Here is a 16,460-nt window from a genome sequence, read left to right on the forward strand (position 1 = left end):
TCTGCCCTGCCTGGTCTCTGGTTTTCCTGTACTTGGCCCGGGCGGTGGGCCCTCTGGTCCCCGGCTTTGGGGACCTGCCACCACCCCCTGCATCCCCACCCCCACCCCCCCACCAGGCACATCCTCGGTGCCTGCCCCTGCCATGGAACCTTTGCGAGCCAGCCCGGCCTTGGCAGACCGAGCGCTGGGCCCTGCCAGCAGCTGTGTGCGTGATCCGACCATGGCCAGCTGCCCCCGCAGCCCCGGCCCGGGCCTGGCTCCCCACAGAAGCACGGCCTGAAGAGTTCCTGTTGGCGGCCACTGTCCTGAGGGCGCAGAGGACGGTGGGGGTGCCGGGGAGGGGGTAGGCTGGGGGAAAGCGGCCCTTCCTGCCGTGCCTGCTGATAATCAGCTCTCCGGAACCAGCCTGGGACACAGGGGCCAGCTGGGTCAGGAAGTGGCGTACAATGCCGCTCTTTCAGGGGAGACGCTGCGCGGTCTTAGGGCCTGTGTGATTCCAGGGGAATCTGGGAAACAGCCTGTTCTTGGAGGATGTTCTCTAACCTGGGCCGGAGGTGAGCAATGGAGCCCCAGACTTCCCACCCTCTGCCTGGGGTTCGGCCCCCCCAGGCATTGCCCAGCTCCAGACCCAATTATTTCCTTCAGAGGAGAAGGGAAAGAGAGCAGATTTCCTTAGGAGACCATGAATCACATTCCTGGTGCTTTTTAGAGGCAGGCTCACCGGGAAGCAGTCATTAAGTCCTTAATGATTTGATGATTTATTAAGACTCTGTCCTGCCTTAGCAGCTGTGGGCCCACGAGGGCAGAAGCCAGGGTCCTCACCCTTGGGATTTTAATCTCAGTGCGGGAGGTAAGACGATATGCTTGTTGTCAAATGCATGAAGAGAAACGGGACTTCAAAAAGAAAAAAGGAATGAATTACAAAGGATTGGCCATCGATGCTTTGTGGTGATCTAAATGGGAAGGAAGTCTAAAAAAGAGTGGAATGTATGTGCACGTGTGGCTGATTCACTTTGCTGTACAAGAAACTAACACAATATTGTGAAGCAAGTATACTGCAATAAAAATTAATTTTAAAAAATTATTGGCCAAAGTGGCCTGGCAAATCTAAAGGAGAGATTCAAATTGCCGACATTCATTGTATCATAGAGAAAGTAAGGGAATTCCAGAAAAACATCTACTTCTGCTTCATTGACCATGCTAAAGCCTTTGACTATGTGGATCATAACAAACTGAAAAATTCTTAAAGAGATGGGAATATCAGACCACCTTACCTGCCTCCTAAGAAACATGTATGTGGGTCAAGAAGCAACAGAACATTACATGGAACAACTGACTGGTTCACAATTGGGAAAGGAGTGTGACAAGGCTGTATATTGTCACCCTGTTGATTTAACTTATATGCAGTATGTCCACATGCATGCTAAGTCACTTCAATCGTGTTCAACTCTTTGTGATGCTATGGACTGTAGCCCGCCAGGCTCTTCTTTCTGTCCATGGGATTCTCCAGGCAAGAATAATACTGGAGTGGGTTGCCATGCCTTCCTCCAGGGGATCTTCCTGACCCAGGGATCGAACCTGTGTTTCCTACTGCTGGTGGATTGCAGGTGGGTTCTTTACCGCTGAGCCACCAGGGAAGCCCACATGCAGAGTACCTGTGTGAAATGCTGGGCTGGATGAATCACAAGCTGGAATCAAGATTGCTGGGAGATATGCAAATGATACCACTATAATAGCAGAAAGTGAGGAAAGAGCTTCTTGATGAGGGTGAAAGAGGAGAATGAAAAAGCTGGCTTAAAACTCAGCATTCAAAAAACTAAGATTATGGCATGTGGTCCCATCACTTCATGGCAAATAGAAGGGGGAAAATGGAATCAGTGACAGATTTTTTTCTGGGGCTCCAAAATCACTGTGGACAGTGACTGCAGCCGTGAAAATAAAAGACGCTTGCTTCTTGGAAGAAAAGCTATGACAAACCTAGACAGGATACTAAAAAGCAGAGTCATCACTTTGCCGACAAAGATCTGTATGGTTAAAGCTATGGTTTTTCCAGTAGTCATGTATGGATGTGAGAGTTGGACCCTAAAGAAGTGCCAAAGAATTGATGCTTTTGAATTGTGGTGTGGAGAAGACTCTTCAGAGTCCCTTGGACTGGAAGGAGATCAAAAACTGAAACTGAAGCTCCAATAAAGGGAGTGAAGAGCCGACTCACTGGAAAAGACCCTGATGCTGGGAAAGATTGAAGGCAGGAGGAGAAGGGGCAGAGGATGAGATGGTTGGATGGCATCACCAACTCAATGGACTTGAATTTGAGCAAACTCCAGGAGCGAACTCCACTGAAGGACTGAAGGACAGGGAATCCTGGTGTGCTGCAGTGCACCAGGTCTCAAAGAGTAGGACACAACTTAGTGACTGAACAACAACAGAGAGAGGTTTCCATGCCTCTACCTGGATACTTCATTTTTTTAAACTTGTTTTTGGCTGTGCTGGATCTTCATTGCTGCCTGCAAGCTTTCTCTAGTTGCAGCGAGTGGGGCTTCTCTTGTTTCAGAGCACAGGCTCTAGGCACATGGGCTCGGTAATCGTGGCTCATGGGCTTAGTTGCTTTGCCACGTGTGGAATCTCCCCAGACCAGGGATCAAACCCCTGTCTCCTGCACTGGCAGGCAGATTCTTAACCGCTGGACCACCAGGGAAGTTCTACTTGTATACTTCTAATAATAGGAAATTCTCTTTCATGAGACAGCTTTAAACTTATCCAGAAACCGCCTCACAGTACTTCTACCCATTGGTCTAGTTTTGATCCCTGGAGTTATTCCTCCTTCCACATATCCACCTTTCAGAATATTGATATTCCTCTAAAATGTTTTCAGGCCCCACGTGCATCCCCATCTAGGTCACTCTCTTCTAGAAGTAGTTTAGTTTGCCAGTTCCCTTGATAATGTACAAAGTCTAACAGTGAATAGATAGTGTTTTACATGTGAATTTATCTTCCTAGAGAGTTAGAACCATCCCCTCCCTCATTTTGAACACTGTGCTTCTTTTAATACATCTGGAACTCAGACTTGCATTTTGATCAGCCACAGCACAATGTTGCTTTTATTAAGTTAGCAGCCAAATAAAACACCTAAATCATTGTCACAAGTGCTGCTCTGCGTCATATCTCCCCTGTGCTCTCTTTAGACCTAAATATAGGGAACTTCCTTTATACCTGCTGGATTGCATCTTATGAAGTTTCACCCATTTCTCCAGTCTGTGGACCTTGTCTGGTGTGGCTGGTATGGGGTTTGTTATCCAGAGCCTGAGCTGTGGAGCCCCACTTCCAAGTCTGAGTTCTAGCTCTCCACTGGCTGGTGGAGGGGTCTTGGCAATTTACTTGGCCTTCCCCCACCCCGCCCCAAATATTTATTTTCCTGCGCCGGGAGTCTTAATTGCAAATCTAGGTCCCTGAGAGTGAATGTGAAAGTCTCTCAGTTATGTCTGACTCTTTGTGACCCCATGAACTATAGAGTCCATGGAATTCTCCAGGCCAGAATACTGGGGTGGATAGCCTTTCCCTTCTCCAGGAGATCTTCCCAACCCAGGGATCGAACCCAGGTCTCCCGCCTTGCAGGTGGATTCTCTACCAGCTGAGCCACCAGGAAAGCCCATGACCAGGGATTGAACCCAGTTCGATCAGTTTGATCAGGGATCAAACCCTAGTTCCCTGACCAGGGGTCAAACCCAGGCCGGCCAGTCCTATTGTAATTGTTTCATAGCCCACCTTACGTCCAGTTGTTTCCATTTTCACGTCCACCCTTTAGATTGAGAGCTCCATTTCTTCTCTTCTCTGCTATTCATAGCTGCTTCCAGGACTTCCCTGGTGGCCCAGTGGTTAACACTCCGAGCTGTCAATGCAGTGGGCGTGGGTTCCATCCCTGGTCAGGGAACTAAGATCCCACATGGCCAAAAATATATATATATAGCTGCTTCCTTCAACTCTTCCTCCAGCTGCTTCCGTCCTTTTCTGCCCTGCACGAGGCCCATTGCCCTTTCACCCCCACTGAGTGCCACCTCCCCTTCTGCTTTTATCCCCACTTCCGCCCTTGCACATGTGTGGCCCAATGGCCCAATTGGTCCTCGTGTTCCCGCTTTTCTGGAGCTGGGCTCCAGGATCTGGCCACTTGAGTAGAATGACCTTGGGCAAGTGGGTGACTTAGCCTTTCTGGGCAACAACCATAGATGCCCGTCGAGTTCGTAGGCAGCATCACTGAGAGGAGTCTGAGTGTCAGGGGAACACCTGGGAGACAGGTGACCCCCTTCTTCGTTAGTTTCCCTGAGCAGCATCACAGTTTCACAGGACAGGACATTTTCAGTTTTCTCACACATGCAGTCTAGAGTTACAGATTCATGAGATATTCTTTAATGTGGCTTAAGGGAATTTAAAGGTTGTTTTTGTTTTGTTTCTTTGTTTTGTAAGTGAGGCTCATACTGACCACAAATTCGGGCAACTGGTCTTTGATCCGTCAGTATAAACAGATATTTGTGGACTAAATCTAAACCCCACCCATCTCAGCCCTCTCTCGAGACCCTGACTCAGTTTCTAGCATTTCCAACCAACAAGGATTTCTCTTTTTCCATCACAGCCCTTACAACACAGCCCTTAGAGCTGGCTATCTCTCCCGACCCTCTAGGACCTGGCCACGTCCAGTTCACACCATCCTGGATTTGAGTCTCTGACTGTCATCTTACATTTATTAGGTCCCTTATAATTCCTTATGAATGCAGGCAACCTTTAACGGCTCAGCAAATGTGGTCACTTTGCCCAGAGGTCTGTCTGCAGCCAGGATCCCATCATTGTGTCAGAGCCAGGAGAGAAACATAGTTGAAAGCGTGTGACTCGCCTGAGGAAGTCTGAAGAAAAGGGAATGGCCTGGGACAGGCCTGGAAGCAGAAGCCGAGAAACAGGTTCAAGGAAGGACTTGTGACGAGAAAGCTGGAAGCACTGGCCTCCAGAGGACACGAGTACTGCCTCAACGGGAGATTTGGGGCAATAAACTTTTTAAGCCAAAGATGCTGATTAAACACCTGAGATTTACTTATTTTCTTAATATTTTATTTATTTATTTGGCTGTGAAGTGAACTGAAATTCGCTCAGTCGTGTCCGACTCTTTGCAACCCCATGGACTGAATTCTCCAGACCAGAATACTGGAGTGGGTAGCCTTTCCCTTCTCCAGGGAATCTTCCCAACCCAGGGATCGAACCCAGGTCTCCTGCATTGCAGGCGGATTCTTTACCAGCAGAGCCACAAGGGAAGCCCTTATATGAGTCTTAATTGCAGCATGCAGGATCTTTTTTTTTTTTTTTAAGAGTCAAAGAGAGAAGGCTTATTTTATATTTTATTTATTTTTGGCTGTGCTGGATCTCCGTTGCTGCACAGGCTTTTCTCTAGTTGTGGCAAGCCAGGGCTACGCTCTCGTTGCAGTGCACAGGCTTCTCGAATCACGTGGGATCTTTAGTATCAGAATGCAAACTCCAAGTTGTGGCATGTGGGATCTAGTTCCCTGACCAGGGATCAGAGCCGGGCCCCATGCATTGAGAGCTCGGAGTCTTAGCCACTGGCCCACTAAGGAAGTCCTGGGAGTAAACTTCTTACCCCTTTCTGGCAGCATGTCTTATGTGAGATTCCTTCTGAACTGGTCTAACCATTGCACCTAGAGCCAACAACTGTGCTCAATGGCGCCCCCTGCCTGTGCCGTAGAGAAGAGGGAAGGAAGTGTCTGCCCTCTCCTTGTCTTCAGGGATGACTAAGCCTGATGGGGAAAGGAGCCTGTGTTAGTCTCTTGGGGCTGCCACAACCAATTACCACATATCGGGTGGCTTAAAACAATAGACATTTGTTGTCGCAGTCCTGGAAGCAAGAAGGTCAAAATCAAGGTGCCAGCGGGGCCATGTTCCCTTTGGACATTCCATCCTGGCCTCTTCCTAGATTCTGTTGGTTGCCGGCCGTCCTTCGCATTCCTTGGCTTGTAGGCACATCCCTCTGGTGTCTGCCTCCATCTTCACATGGCTCTCTTCTCCCTGAGTGTCTGTGTCCCTGGGTTTTCACGTGGTTTTCTTATAAGTACACCAGTCATACTGGACTTGGGACCCACCCTAATTCAGTACGACCTCATCCTAACTATCTCTGCAAAGACCCTATTTCAAATGACATCATGTTCACAGGTGCTGGGGGATTTGAACTCCAACGGATCTTTTCTGTGGAGACACAATTCCACCCGTAACAGAGCTTATGCTGTTAAAGAATTTGAGTCTGGCTCACAGACCTGTGTTTGTGAAACAAACTTATGGTTACCAAAAGGGTTGCAGGGGTGGTGGGGGGAGAGGTAAACTAGGAGTTTGCAATTAACATGTACACATTACTATATATAAAAATAGGTAAATAAGGATTTCTCTGGCGGTTCAGTGGTTAAGACTTGGCGCTTCCAATGCAGTGGGTGCCAGTTCGATCCCTGGTCAGGGAACTAAGATCCCACATGCCACGGGGCAACCAAGCCCATGCCGTAGTGAAGACCTGGTACAGCCAAAAGTAAAAATAAAAATAAAGAAATTATCCTTAAAATTTTAGGTGTGATCATAATAATATGACGGTTAACATTCAGTCTTTTTTTTTCTTTTTCCCTTAGAGATTTTTACTGAAATATTTGCTGGTAAAATAGCATAACACCTGGGATTTCCTGCAGATAATCCAGGGAGCAGGGGAATCAGTAACCAATGGTAAAAAGCCGAGGTCAGCACACCAGGCATGTGCTCAGTGGTGCCCAACTCTTTGCGACCCCGTGGACTGTAGCCCAGCAGGTTCCTCTGTCCGTAGGACTTTTCCAGACAGGAATACTAGAGTGGGTTGCCATTTCCTTCTGCAGGGGATCTTCCCGACCCGATCAAACCCGCCTCTCCTGCTTTGGCAGGTGGATTCTTTACCACTGAGCCACCAGAGAGGCCCCAGGACACGAGAGGTGCAGGCCAAATCCAGACCACCTCCTGATTTTGTAAATAAAGTTCTATCGGAATGCAGCCACAGTCATTCATTTCTGTATCTCTGAGGCTGCTTTTTCACTCCAGTGGCAGAGTTAACAGTTGTGATGGAGACCATGTGACCTGCAGAGGCTAAAATATTTACTAACTGCTTCTTCACAGAAAATGTTTGTGACCCCTCATCCTTAAGAAAGCGTGTTTGGCTACAAGTTCATAGTGCTGGGGACTGATTATATGAGGACTTATTAGACGGACCATTGCATTTGTGTGTGCTTGGACTTTTCCATAATGAAAAGTTAAAAAAAAAAAAAAACGTGGAGCCAGTAATCTCACTCCTTATACTCTATTCCTTGGGAATGAAAGCATTGATTAATAAGGATATATGTATAAGAATGTTTACTAAAAGAGTTTAGTGGAAATAAATTGCTTCCCAGTACCAGTTGCTATATATCACATCCACCCACACTGTGGAATATTATATCTTCTTAAAGAATGAGCCAGAGTTTTACCAGTTCACTTGGAAAACATATCATGGGATATTTTCAAGTGATATTTTCAAGCAAGATGTAAAAAAGTCTGTGCATGACAGTCCCAGTTTTATAGGACAGTGACAAAGTTAATCCTTCAGAATGTGGGAGTGTGTGTGTGATTGTGTGTGCACGCTCACACTGGGGTACGTGTAGGGTGTACACGTGTAGGGTACATAACAGGTTGTTAACCTGAGTTGGAATAGAATGACATTTGTGGAAGGGAGCAAAACAGAAAAAGGCTGTTACTTCAAAAACCAGGCTACCTGATACCATCCTGTGTGTGTATGTAGAAATTATATTCATATGTGTAATGTGCTTTGTTAACTTCAAGAGAGAATTATGATTCTGAAAACAACCGGAAGGAGTGAATATTTGTCATGCCTTATAAATAAAAGGGAGTTTGGTTGGAAGTTGGAAAGTGCCCAAGAGCAGGGAGACAAGAGAGGAGAGTGACCACTGTCGACCCGAGCCAGCTAGGGGAGGCTCCATGGAAGGTTCTAGCCGGGCGGGGGCCGCGTCCGGATGGTCTTTGAGCCACAGCCCCTCCCTGATCTCAGCGCCTCTTCCTCCTGCTCCCGGAGAAATAATGTTTCCCTGGGGGATGAAAGACATCCCTTTGTGCAGGCTTTAATTGCCATGTTGTTGTGCCAAGTGAATGAGTGGCAGGCGGGCGCAGCAGCTGGGCACAGCCAATGCCAGGCAGCAAAGCCCGCTGCCTTAGGACAGCCCGGGCCAGCTGGCCTGGGAGCGCTGCCCGCCTCTGCCCCCCACGGTGGGGGGTGGGGGCCGGGCCTGCATGGGGACAGGGGGACACGGGGGTCTGCGGGGAGAGAGGAGTCATTGGAGGGAGGGGCAGGGGCGGGGCGTCTGGAAGGGTCTCAGCCACGGTCAGAAGCTTATTCATCTCATCCTCCTTTCCCCTTCCCCACCCCCACTTCTTGTTTTTCAGACTGTCAGCATCAACAAGGCCATTAATACACAGGTAGTGGCCGTCAAGGAAAAACATGCCAGAAATATCCTTTTGGAGGTTGTTCTGAAGACCGACCCCGAGGAGCATCAACTTGTGGGGACGGAGGTCAGGGCGAGACATCCTTGCTCAGCTGAAGGAACAGGCATCCCCCCACTGGCCAGGCCCCTGCAGGGTCTGAACAGTGTGGGTTGGCAGCAGCTGGCTTCAGAGCCCACAGCCCGTCGGGGTGGAAGGGACTGCAGCAGCCATCCAGCCTGGTCCCGCTCCTCTCCTGTGACTTAGCTTTGCAGAACTGCCAAGACCTTTGAAGTTACTCTCCTTTGAGATGTTTCCTCGGGGCACTGGAGGTCTTTTCCCTTGTATCATCAAAGGACTCTGGCCCTGCACTTTGCCACCCTGACCACCCCCTTGGGGACCTGATCAAATGCCTTTCTCTGAGCATGAAAGCAAAACAGCGATCTGGGCAGCAGCGGTTGGCCTTAAGCCGACACAACGGCTCTACCATGGAAATATGAGCCTCTTGAGTGAGCTGGTTCAGCCCAAACCAGAGGGAAGAAGATGGGAAAGTCAGGGAGAACTAGGGCAGTGGCCCCCAACCTTTTCGGCACAGGGACTGGTTTCATGGAAGACGATTTTTCCACAGATGGGGCAGGGGGTGGTTTCAGGATGATTCAAGCACATTACACTTACTATGCCCTTTATTTCTGTTATTACATCAGCTCCACCTCTGATCATCAGGCAGTAGATCCCTGAGGTTGGGGACCCTAGGGTTAGGAAACTGATGATTTGAGGGTTTTCACCAAGTGCCCCCACCACCAACGCAGAGTTGGCAGAAGCCTCAGCTTCCCCTATGGCTCAGTGGGTAAAGAATCCGCGTGCAATGCAGGAGCAGTGGGTTCGATCCTTGGGTCTGGAAGATCCCTTGGAGGAGGAAATGGCAACCCACTCCAGTATGCTTGCCTGAAAAATCCCATGGACAGAGATGCCTGGCGGGCTACAGTCTAAAAGGTCACAAAGAGTTGGACAAGACTGAGCAAGCGACTTAGCAGCAGCAGCAGATCACGCATGATAGGCCTACTGGGCAGCCACCATCCCAGGTCTGTGGCTTTGGAGAGTAGTACAGGCAGCACTCTGGCCAGTGGATCCCTCAGGAACTGCTCTTGAAGTCAAGTCCAGGTGCTGGAGGGCTATTCCCCAGAGGCCAGAGGAGAGGTTGCCAGTGGGGAAGCCTTTGTGTTTGCTGGGACGGAGTACGGGGCAGGGAGGCTGGGTTTCCATCTGGGCTGGGAAGCTGCTTCTTGCCAGGGTTCAGCAAGGCGGCTGCCCCACAACTAGTCAGGTTGGCATAGCCTGTCTTGAAGCCGTCCCACCCCAGCCCCTCTGTGCAGGAGACCCGCCAGGTTAGAAGGCCAAGGAAGTGCAATACTGTCAGGCGATGCCCAGGAGAGGTCAGACCCTCGGGAAATGTCCCTGGCAGCGTGTACTGCTCTTCAGTGGCAGGAAAGCAACTGTCTTTAGTGGAAGATGCTTTCGTTGGAATTAGGGCTTTGCTGCGAGATGGGGCTGTTGAACCCCTACCGGGTACCCCAGAAACCTGGCCCAGCGGTGAGCCCCGCCAGACCTTGCCCTTTTACTCCCTTGACACTTTACTGAGTCAAGAAAACCAAACCAAGAAAAGCCTTATTATTAGTGTCTTCCCAGATGGCTCAGCGGGTAAAGAATCTGCCTGCAATGCAGAAGACGCAGTAGACAGGGGTTTGATCCCTGGGTTGGGAAGATCCCCTGGAGAAGGAAATAGCAACCCACTCCACTGTTCTTGCCTGAGACATCCGATGGACAGAGGAGCCTGGTGGGCTACAGTCCATGGGTTTGCAAAGAGTTGGACACGACTGAGTGACTAATGCGTGAATCAGATTAGTGTCCCAGTTGGTTGTCTCAGAGAGTTACCCAGTCCTGACCCTTCTCTGTGAAGAATACCAATCCGTCAGTCTGGCACGAGATAGGAAGTAAGAGACAGCTATCCTGGGCCAGTGTGCCCTTCTGAATGGGGCATGAACACAGAGAGGGCCAGGGCACACCTTGCCAGGGAGGCACCCTGGGGCGATGGAAGGGACCTGGAGGCAGATTCCAGAATCCCGTCACTGGAGCTCTCTGACTTGCTCTGGAACCTTGAATTGGCCCAGTGAGGCCTCTGCAACCCTTAACTCCCTTGTCTGTCAAATGAGAGTGTTGGCCAAAGAAGCTTCCAGAAGCTAACATTCCAGCTCTGCCTTTCTGGGAGTCTCTCTGCCTCCCAGTTGCTAAGGGGTGAATAAACGTTGAAAAGATCCCCTCCACACAGAGTTTTAAAGCCTAAAGATCTCACAGAACATTTATTCTCTATAGGTACTTTTTTTTTTAATTGGAGTATAGCTGCTTTATGTAGTTGTCTTTGTTTCTGCTGTACAGCAAAGTGAATCACCTATTCAGTTCAGTTGCTGAGTCGTGTCTGACTCTTTGCGACCCCAAGCCTAGCAGCACGCTAGGCTTCACTGTCCACCTTCTGCCAGAGCTTACTCAAACTTGTGTCCATCGAGTTAGTGATGCCATCTGATCATCTCTTCCTCTGTTGTCCCCTTCTCCGCCCGCCTTCAATCTTTTCCAGCATCAGGATCTTTTCCAGTGAGTCAGTTTTTCACATCAGGTAGCCAAAGTATTTGCATCAGGTGGCCAAAGTATCAACTGTATGTATATGTATAGCTTTAGCTTTTTTGAGCTTCCTGGCCACTTAGGTCACCACAGAACTTTGAGTGGAGTTACCTGTGCTGTGCAGCGGGCTCTCATTAGTCATCTGACACAGAGTCGTCTGTATGTGTCAGCCCGCATCTCCTGATTCATTCCACTCCCTCATCCCCGTCCTGTGTTCACACGTCCATTCTCTAGGTCCGTGTCTTATTTCTGCTTGGCAAATAAGCTCCTCTGTATCACTTTTCTAGAACCACATGCAAGTGATTTTATACAGTATTTGGTTTTGTGTGTGACTTATTTCACTCTGTATGACAGTCTCTACTACTACTACTAAGTCTCTTCAGTCGTGTCCGACTCTGTGCGACCCCGTAGACGGCAGCCCACCAGGTTTCCCCGTCCCTGGGATTCTCCAGGCAAGAACACGAGTGGGTTGCCATTTCCTTCTCCAATGCATGAAAGTGAAAAGTGAAAGTGAAGTCGCTCAGTCGTGTCCGACTCTAATGACCTCATAGACTGCAGCCTACCAGGCTCCTCATCCATGGGATTCTCCAGGCAAAAGTACTGGAGTGGAGTGCCACTGCCTTCTCCGTGACAGTCTCTGGGTCCACCCAAACATGTTGAAGCTAAACGACTGGCCTGTCATCGTCGTGCAGGGGCCACGCTGTCTTCTCTGTATCATTGCGCTTTTCCTATGTGTGCTGCCACAGTGCGCGCTCTTTATCAGTACATTCATAGAGCATCATCTCCCCTCGTTACCAGCTAAATAAGCATTGGGAAGCCTGGCTTCATTTAGAATTGCGGTTCAGACAGTCGTTTATCCTGGGTGCCTGACAGGTGAACAGGTTGGCATCCCCGACTGTGGTGTCCACTCCTGGAGGGCGGGGGGGTGAGTCTTATTTTTCTTTATATCCCCGAGTGCCTGACATGAATTGGATGCATTAAGATGCTTTTGAAATTAAAGAAAGACAGAGGGATGTGCTTGCCTCTTTCCATGCCGGTGTGCACAGTCAGCTCCATGCCTGCCCTGGCTCCTGTTTTGGCAGATTGCTCTTGGGTAAATGGCTTCCCTGGTGGCTCAGATGGTAAAGAATCCGCCTGCAATGCAGGAGACCTGGGTTCAATCCATGGGTTGGGAAGATCCCTTGGAGGAGGGAATGGCTACCCACTCCAGTATTCTTGCCTGGAGAATCCCCATGGACAGAGGAGCCTGGTGAGCTACAGTCCATGGGGTCGCAGAGTCAGACATGACTGAGCGGCTAAGCACAGCAAAGGAGCCACAGTCTGCCTTGAGAAGTCATCTCAAGAGAGGGTAGGGGACCGTCTGTCTCTCCTCTTGGCTTCCTTCTAGTCCAAGGGGGCTGTGCTTGAGGTGAAACTGTAAGTTATTTCAGAAATCCATCTTTAAGAACAAAGGCTGGGGGACTTACCTGGTGATCTAGTGGCTAACACTCGGAGCTCCCAATGCAGGAGGCCCAGGTTCAAGCCCTAGTCAGGGAACTAGATCGCACAAACCACAACTGAGACCCAGCACAACCAAATAAGCAAATTAAAAAAAAATTTTTTTAAATATTAGTTATTTATGTACTTATTTTTGGCCGTGCTGGGTCTTTGCTGCTGCTTGGGCTTTTCTCCAGTTGTGGCAAGCAGGGGCCGCTCTACATTGAAGTGCATGTGCTTCTCATTGCAGTGGCTTCTCTTCTTGGGGAGCACGGGCTCTGGGCATGTGGGCGAGCTCCGTGGCTCTAGAGCTCAAGCTCAATAGTTGTGGCGCACGGGCTTAGCTGCTTTGAGGCATGTGGGGTCTTCCCGGATCAGGGATCGAACCCGCGTCTCATGCATTGACAAGCAGGTTCTTTACCACTGAGCCACTAGGGAAGCCAAAAAAAAATTTTTTTAAAGGGTGATTTCAGCTTCCAGACCCAAAATTGTGTGTTCAAGGTGACCCCTCTCAAAATACAAATATCAGTCCCAGGAGGGAATTTTACCACGCCTTCAAGCTCAGAAGCAAAGTAGCATGTCTTTTGGGTAAGTCCCATAGTTTCTAACCTGAGGCAAGGCTTTCCTAAATGGTGCAGTGCCTCTTACTAGAGCCTGAATGTGCTGTGCTGTGCTAAGCCGCCTCAGTCATGTCTGAGTCTGTGTGATCCCATGGACTCTAGCCCACCAGGCTCCTCTGTCCAGGCAAGAATACTGGAGTGGGTTGCCATGCCCTGCTCCAGGGGATCATCCTGCATCTCTTATGTCTCTTGCATTGACAGGTGGGTTCTTTATCACTAGCTCCCACCTGGGAAGCTCAAGACAGGATTTGTACTTGGGGTTGATTGATGCCCAGATACTGGGTGTGTGAAGCCTGTACAAGCTTCCATCACAAAAGAAACGTGGAAATCCTCTACTTTCCTCCAAAAGGGTTCCCTAATTACGGAGGCTTGGAGGTCTGTTAAAATCACTCAAGGCCAGAAGGACATTTATTAAATGCAAACCGTGGCAGGTGGTCCGTGGGTGGCAGGTATGTTTGAAATTGGATCTAGGGGGCAGAATTCCGCACACAGGGAATTTAGGTGTTAGAAGATGCGGAGTGAAAGAGTAGTTTTCTTTTTTTTTTTTGGTGACCCACAAGGCATACGGTATCTTAGTTCCTTGACCAGGGATCAAACCAGCGCCCCCTGCAGTGGGAGCACATAGTTTTAACCCCTGGAGTGCCAAGGAAGTCCCAAGAGTCATTTAAATTTAGAGAAAATATTAATACATTTTAAACAAAGACTGCCGCTTTCAGGGTAAGAGCAGAGTGGCTCTTAGAGGAATCAGGTGCTACTTGGAAGAGGAACCAAGGTGTCAGTAGCCAGGGCCCTTGAAGAACTGAAGCACGCCCTTGCCTTTGAGTAGTGGATAAGAGGGAATTTTCAGAAGCCGTATTGTGTTGGTAAAATATTAGCTGCAGTTATGTCCCCCTCACAGGCCCCATCACAAACTCAGCAAATCTAAAGGGCAGAGTCTCCCTTCCCACAGCAAAGCCCTAATTCCAACCAAAACATCTTCCCACAGCAAAGCCTTAATTCCAACCAAAGCATTTTCCCACGAAAGGTCAGCCAGGACCACTGCTGGCCCAGAACTTACTTTGCAAATTAGAAAAAGTCACTCCTCCCAAGAGACCACCGTCTCTGGGGAAATCATCTAATAAAATGAATATTAGAATAAGGTGCCTTTTTGCCATCTGTCAAAAAATTGCCAAGATACCTACCCAGATCCTCGGTGCCTTTGTTACGAGCGGCGCCCCCTGCTGGAGAGTGCTGAATAAGGCACTACCCCCGTGGCGGCCTGCTGCAGGCCCCACCTGGGGTTGGTGCCCAGGCAGGCCCCATCCGTGCCTTTGTTTTCCATGACCCTCCCTCACCGTGCATACTGGGCACCCACCACGAGAAGGGAGCGCAGACCTTTTGGTCTGTTGTCAACCGGCTGCCCCTGTCCAGCAACGCAGTGCTCTGCTGGAAGTTCTGCCACGTGTTCCACAAACTCCTCCGGGATGGACACCCAAACGTGAGTGCCTGCGGCTGCAGTGGATGGGCAGGGAGCCTGGGCCCCACGTGGGGGAAGTGCAGTTGCCTGAGTCACAGGGGCCACTGTCCACTCTGGCACTGGGGATGGCAATGCCCCCATTTCCTGGCCTTCTGGGTACCAGTCTCAGAGATGGGTTCATCTCTCTCATCCCCTTCTCTGCCCCACCCCAGGCCCGGCTTTCACCAGCCTCTTTCTCCTCTCCTTGTCTTCCCTCTCCAGGTTCTCAAGGACTCTCTGAGATACAAAAGCGAATTGAGCGACATGAGCCGGATGTGGGTGAGTCTGAACCCGCTCCTTGGGGCCCCCTGCACCGCCTCGTCCTTCCCCAGAGGCCACAGAACAAGGAGTGTGGGATGAAACAAAGTCATCTCTTTCACCTTGTTTCGGATTTCTCTCACAAGCCTCAGGGAGGGGTTCGGGGATGCCCGAACATGGAACCATGATATTCAGTCTTACCTGGAGTCCCTGGAAACTGTTGGAAGGTTCCAGGGCCAGGGAGTTTCTCCTGCCAATGGAAGCTCATGTCCCAGTGGTCTGTGGGCACTGGGATCCCTTGGCAATGGCACTGTCATAGTTCCTACTTCTTTCCTTGTCCTGGTCCCATGGGGGTCATAGCACCTTGAGAACTGGCATTCCCAATCTGAATGCCAGTGGATTTTCTTTCCTGGTTGGGGATTCTCGGTGCCTTAGGAAGAGGGAAGAGGTAGGTGGCAAGATCTGAATGGGTTTAGATCTGGTAAACATACCAGAATCTCTCTGGATTCAAGGAGTATGTGTAAGAACGGGAGGTAACCTGCTCTTTGAAGAATCTCCCCAGTGGACGCTGATGTGTCTTTTTGTCCCACTGGATAAGAACTGCTATGTTAGCTGTTTCCTTAAAGTTCTTACCTGTCTCTGTCTGCACTCATAAAATGTTAGCAATTATGTAGTCCAATCTACCCATTATAGATGAGAAATACAGACCCAGAGAGAGAAAGCAGCTTTTGTCTCCCGCACTGCAGGCAGATGCTTTACCATCTGAGCCACCAGGGAAGCCCTTCCTAAGTCACAAGACTAGTTAACCTGAACAGAGCAGAGGTTTATCCCCAAATCTCCCACCTGTATGCTAGAGAGTTTTGTTGCATTTCTGTAACATGGAAAGCTTAGGTCTTTTTCTTTTTTTGTAGAATATATCTGGTATATATTTTTCCATCCTTTTACTTATAAGTTTTTATATTTTAAATATTTTTTACATGTATATGTATTGCATTGTGGCTAGAGAATCAATATCATATTGATATTTCAAAGTTTTTTGAGCCTTGCTATATGAGCTAGTTCATGGTCAGTTTTTCTTTAATTGAACTGTAATTGATTTATAATATTAGTTTCAGATGTACTGCATAGTGACTGACTTTTCTGTAATCTTTTGTCTTAGAAATATATTTGTCAATAGCATTTAGTTGGATTCTTTAAAAATTCAAGATGGCAGTCTTTGTCTTTTAACAGGACCTTTACTCTGTTTACATTTATTATAATGGATAATATCTTTAGACTTACATCTCTTATCTTATTTTATGCTATTTGTCCTATTTGTCCTATCTGTTTTGTTTCTATTTTTCTCATTGTTTACCTTCTTTTGGATTGATTGGGTATTTTCTTTCTCATTCACTTTCCCCCTCATTACT

At 48.9% G+C, this 16,460-nt stretch overlaps 1 protein-coding gene across 8 annotated transcripts in view; it reads left to right on the forward strand.

The window, feature by feature from the left end:
* Window positions 1-16,460, forward strand: part of HIP1 (huntingtin interacting protein 1) — a 134,404-nt gene that overhangs the window by 77,598 nt on the left and 40,346 nt on the right. For all 8 annotated transcript variants that reach the window (XM_070362962.1, XM_070362965.1, XM_070362964.1 and 5 more), the window contains exons 2-4: window positions 8,494-8,557; window positions 14,633-14,775; window positions 15,016-15,072. In XM_070362962.1, coding sequence (XP_070219063.1) covers window positions 8,494-8,557; window positions 14,633-14,775; window positions 15,016-15,072 — 264 coding nt within the window. The remainder of the gene's footprint in view (window positions 1-8,493; window positions 8,558-14,632; window positions 14,776-15,015; window positions 15,073-16,460) is intronic.

The sequence above is a fragment of the Bos mutus genome, chromosome 25 (assembly GCF_027580195.1).
Source record: "Bos mutus isolate GX-2022 chromosome 25, NWIPB_WYAK_1.1, whole genome shotgun sequence".
Taxonomy (NCBI): domain Eukaryota; kingdom Metazoa; phylum Chordata; class Mammalia; order Artiodactyla; family Bovidae; genus Bos; species Bos mutus.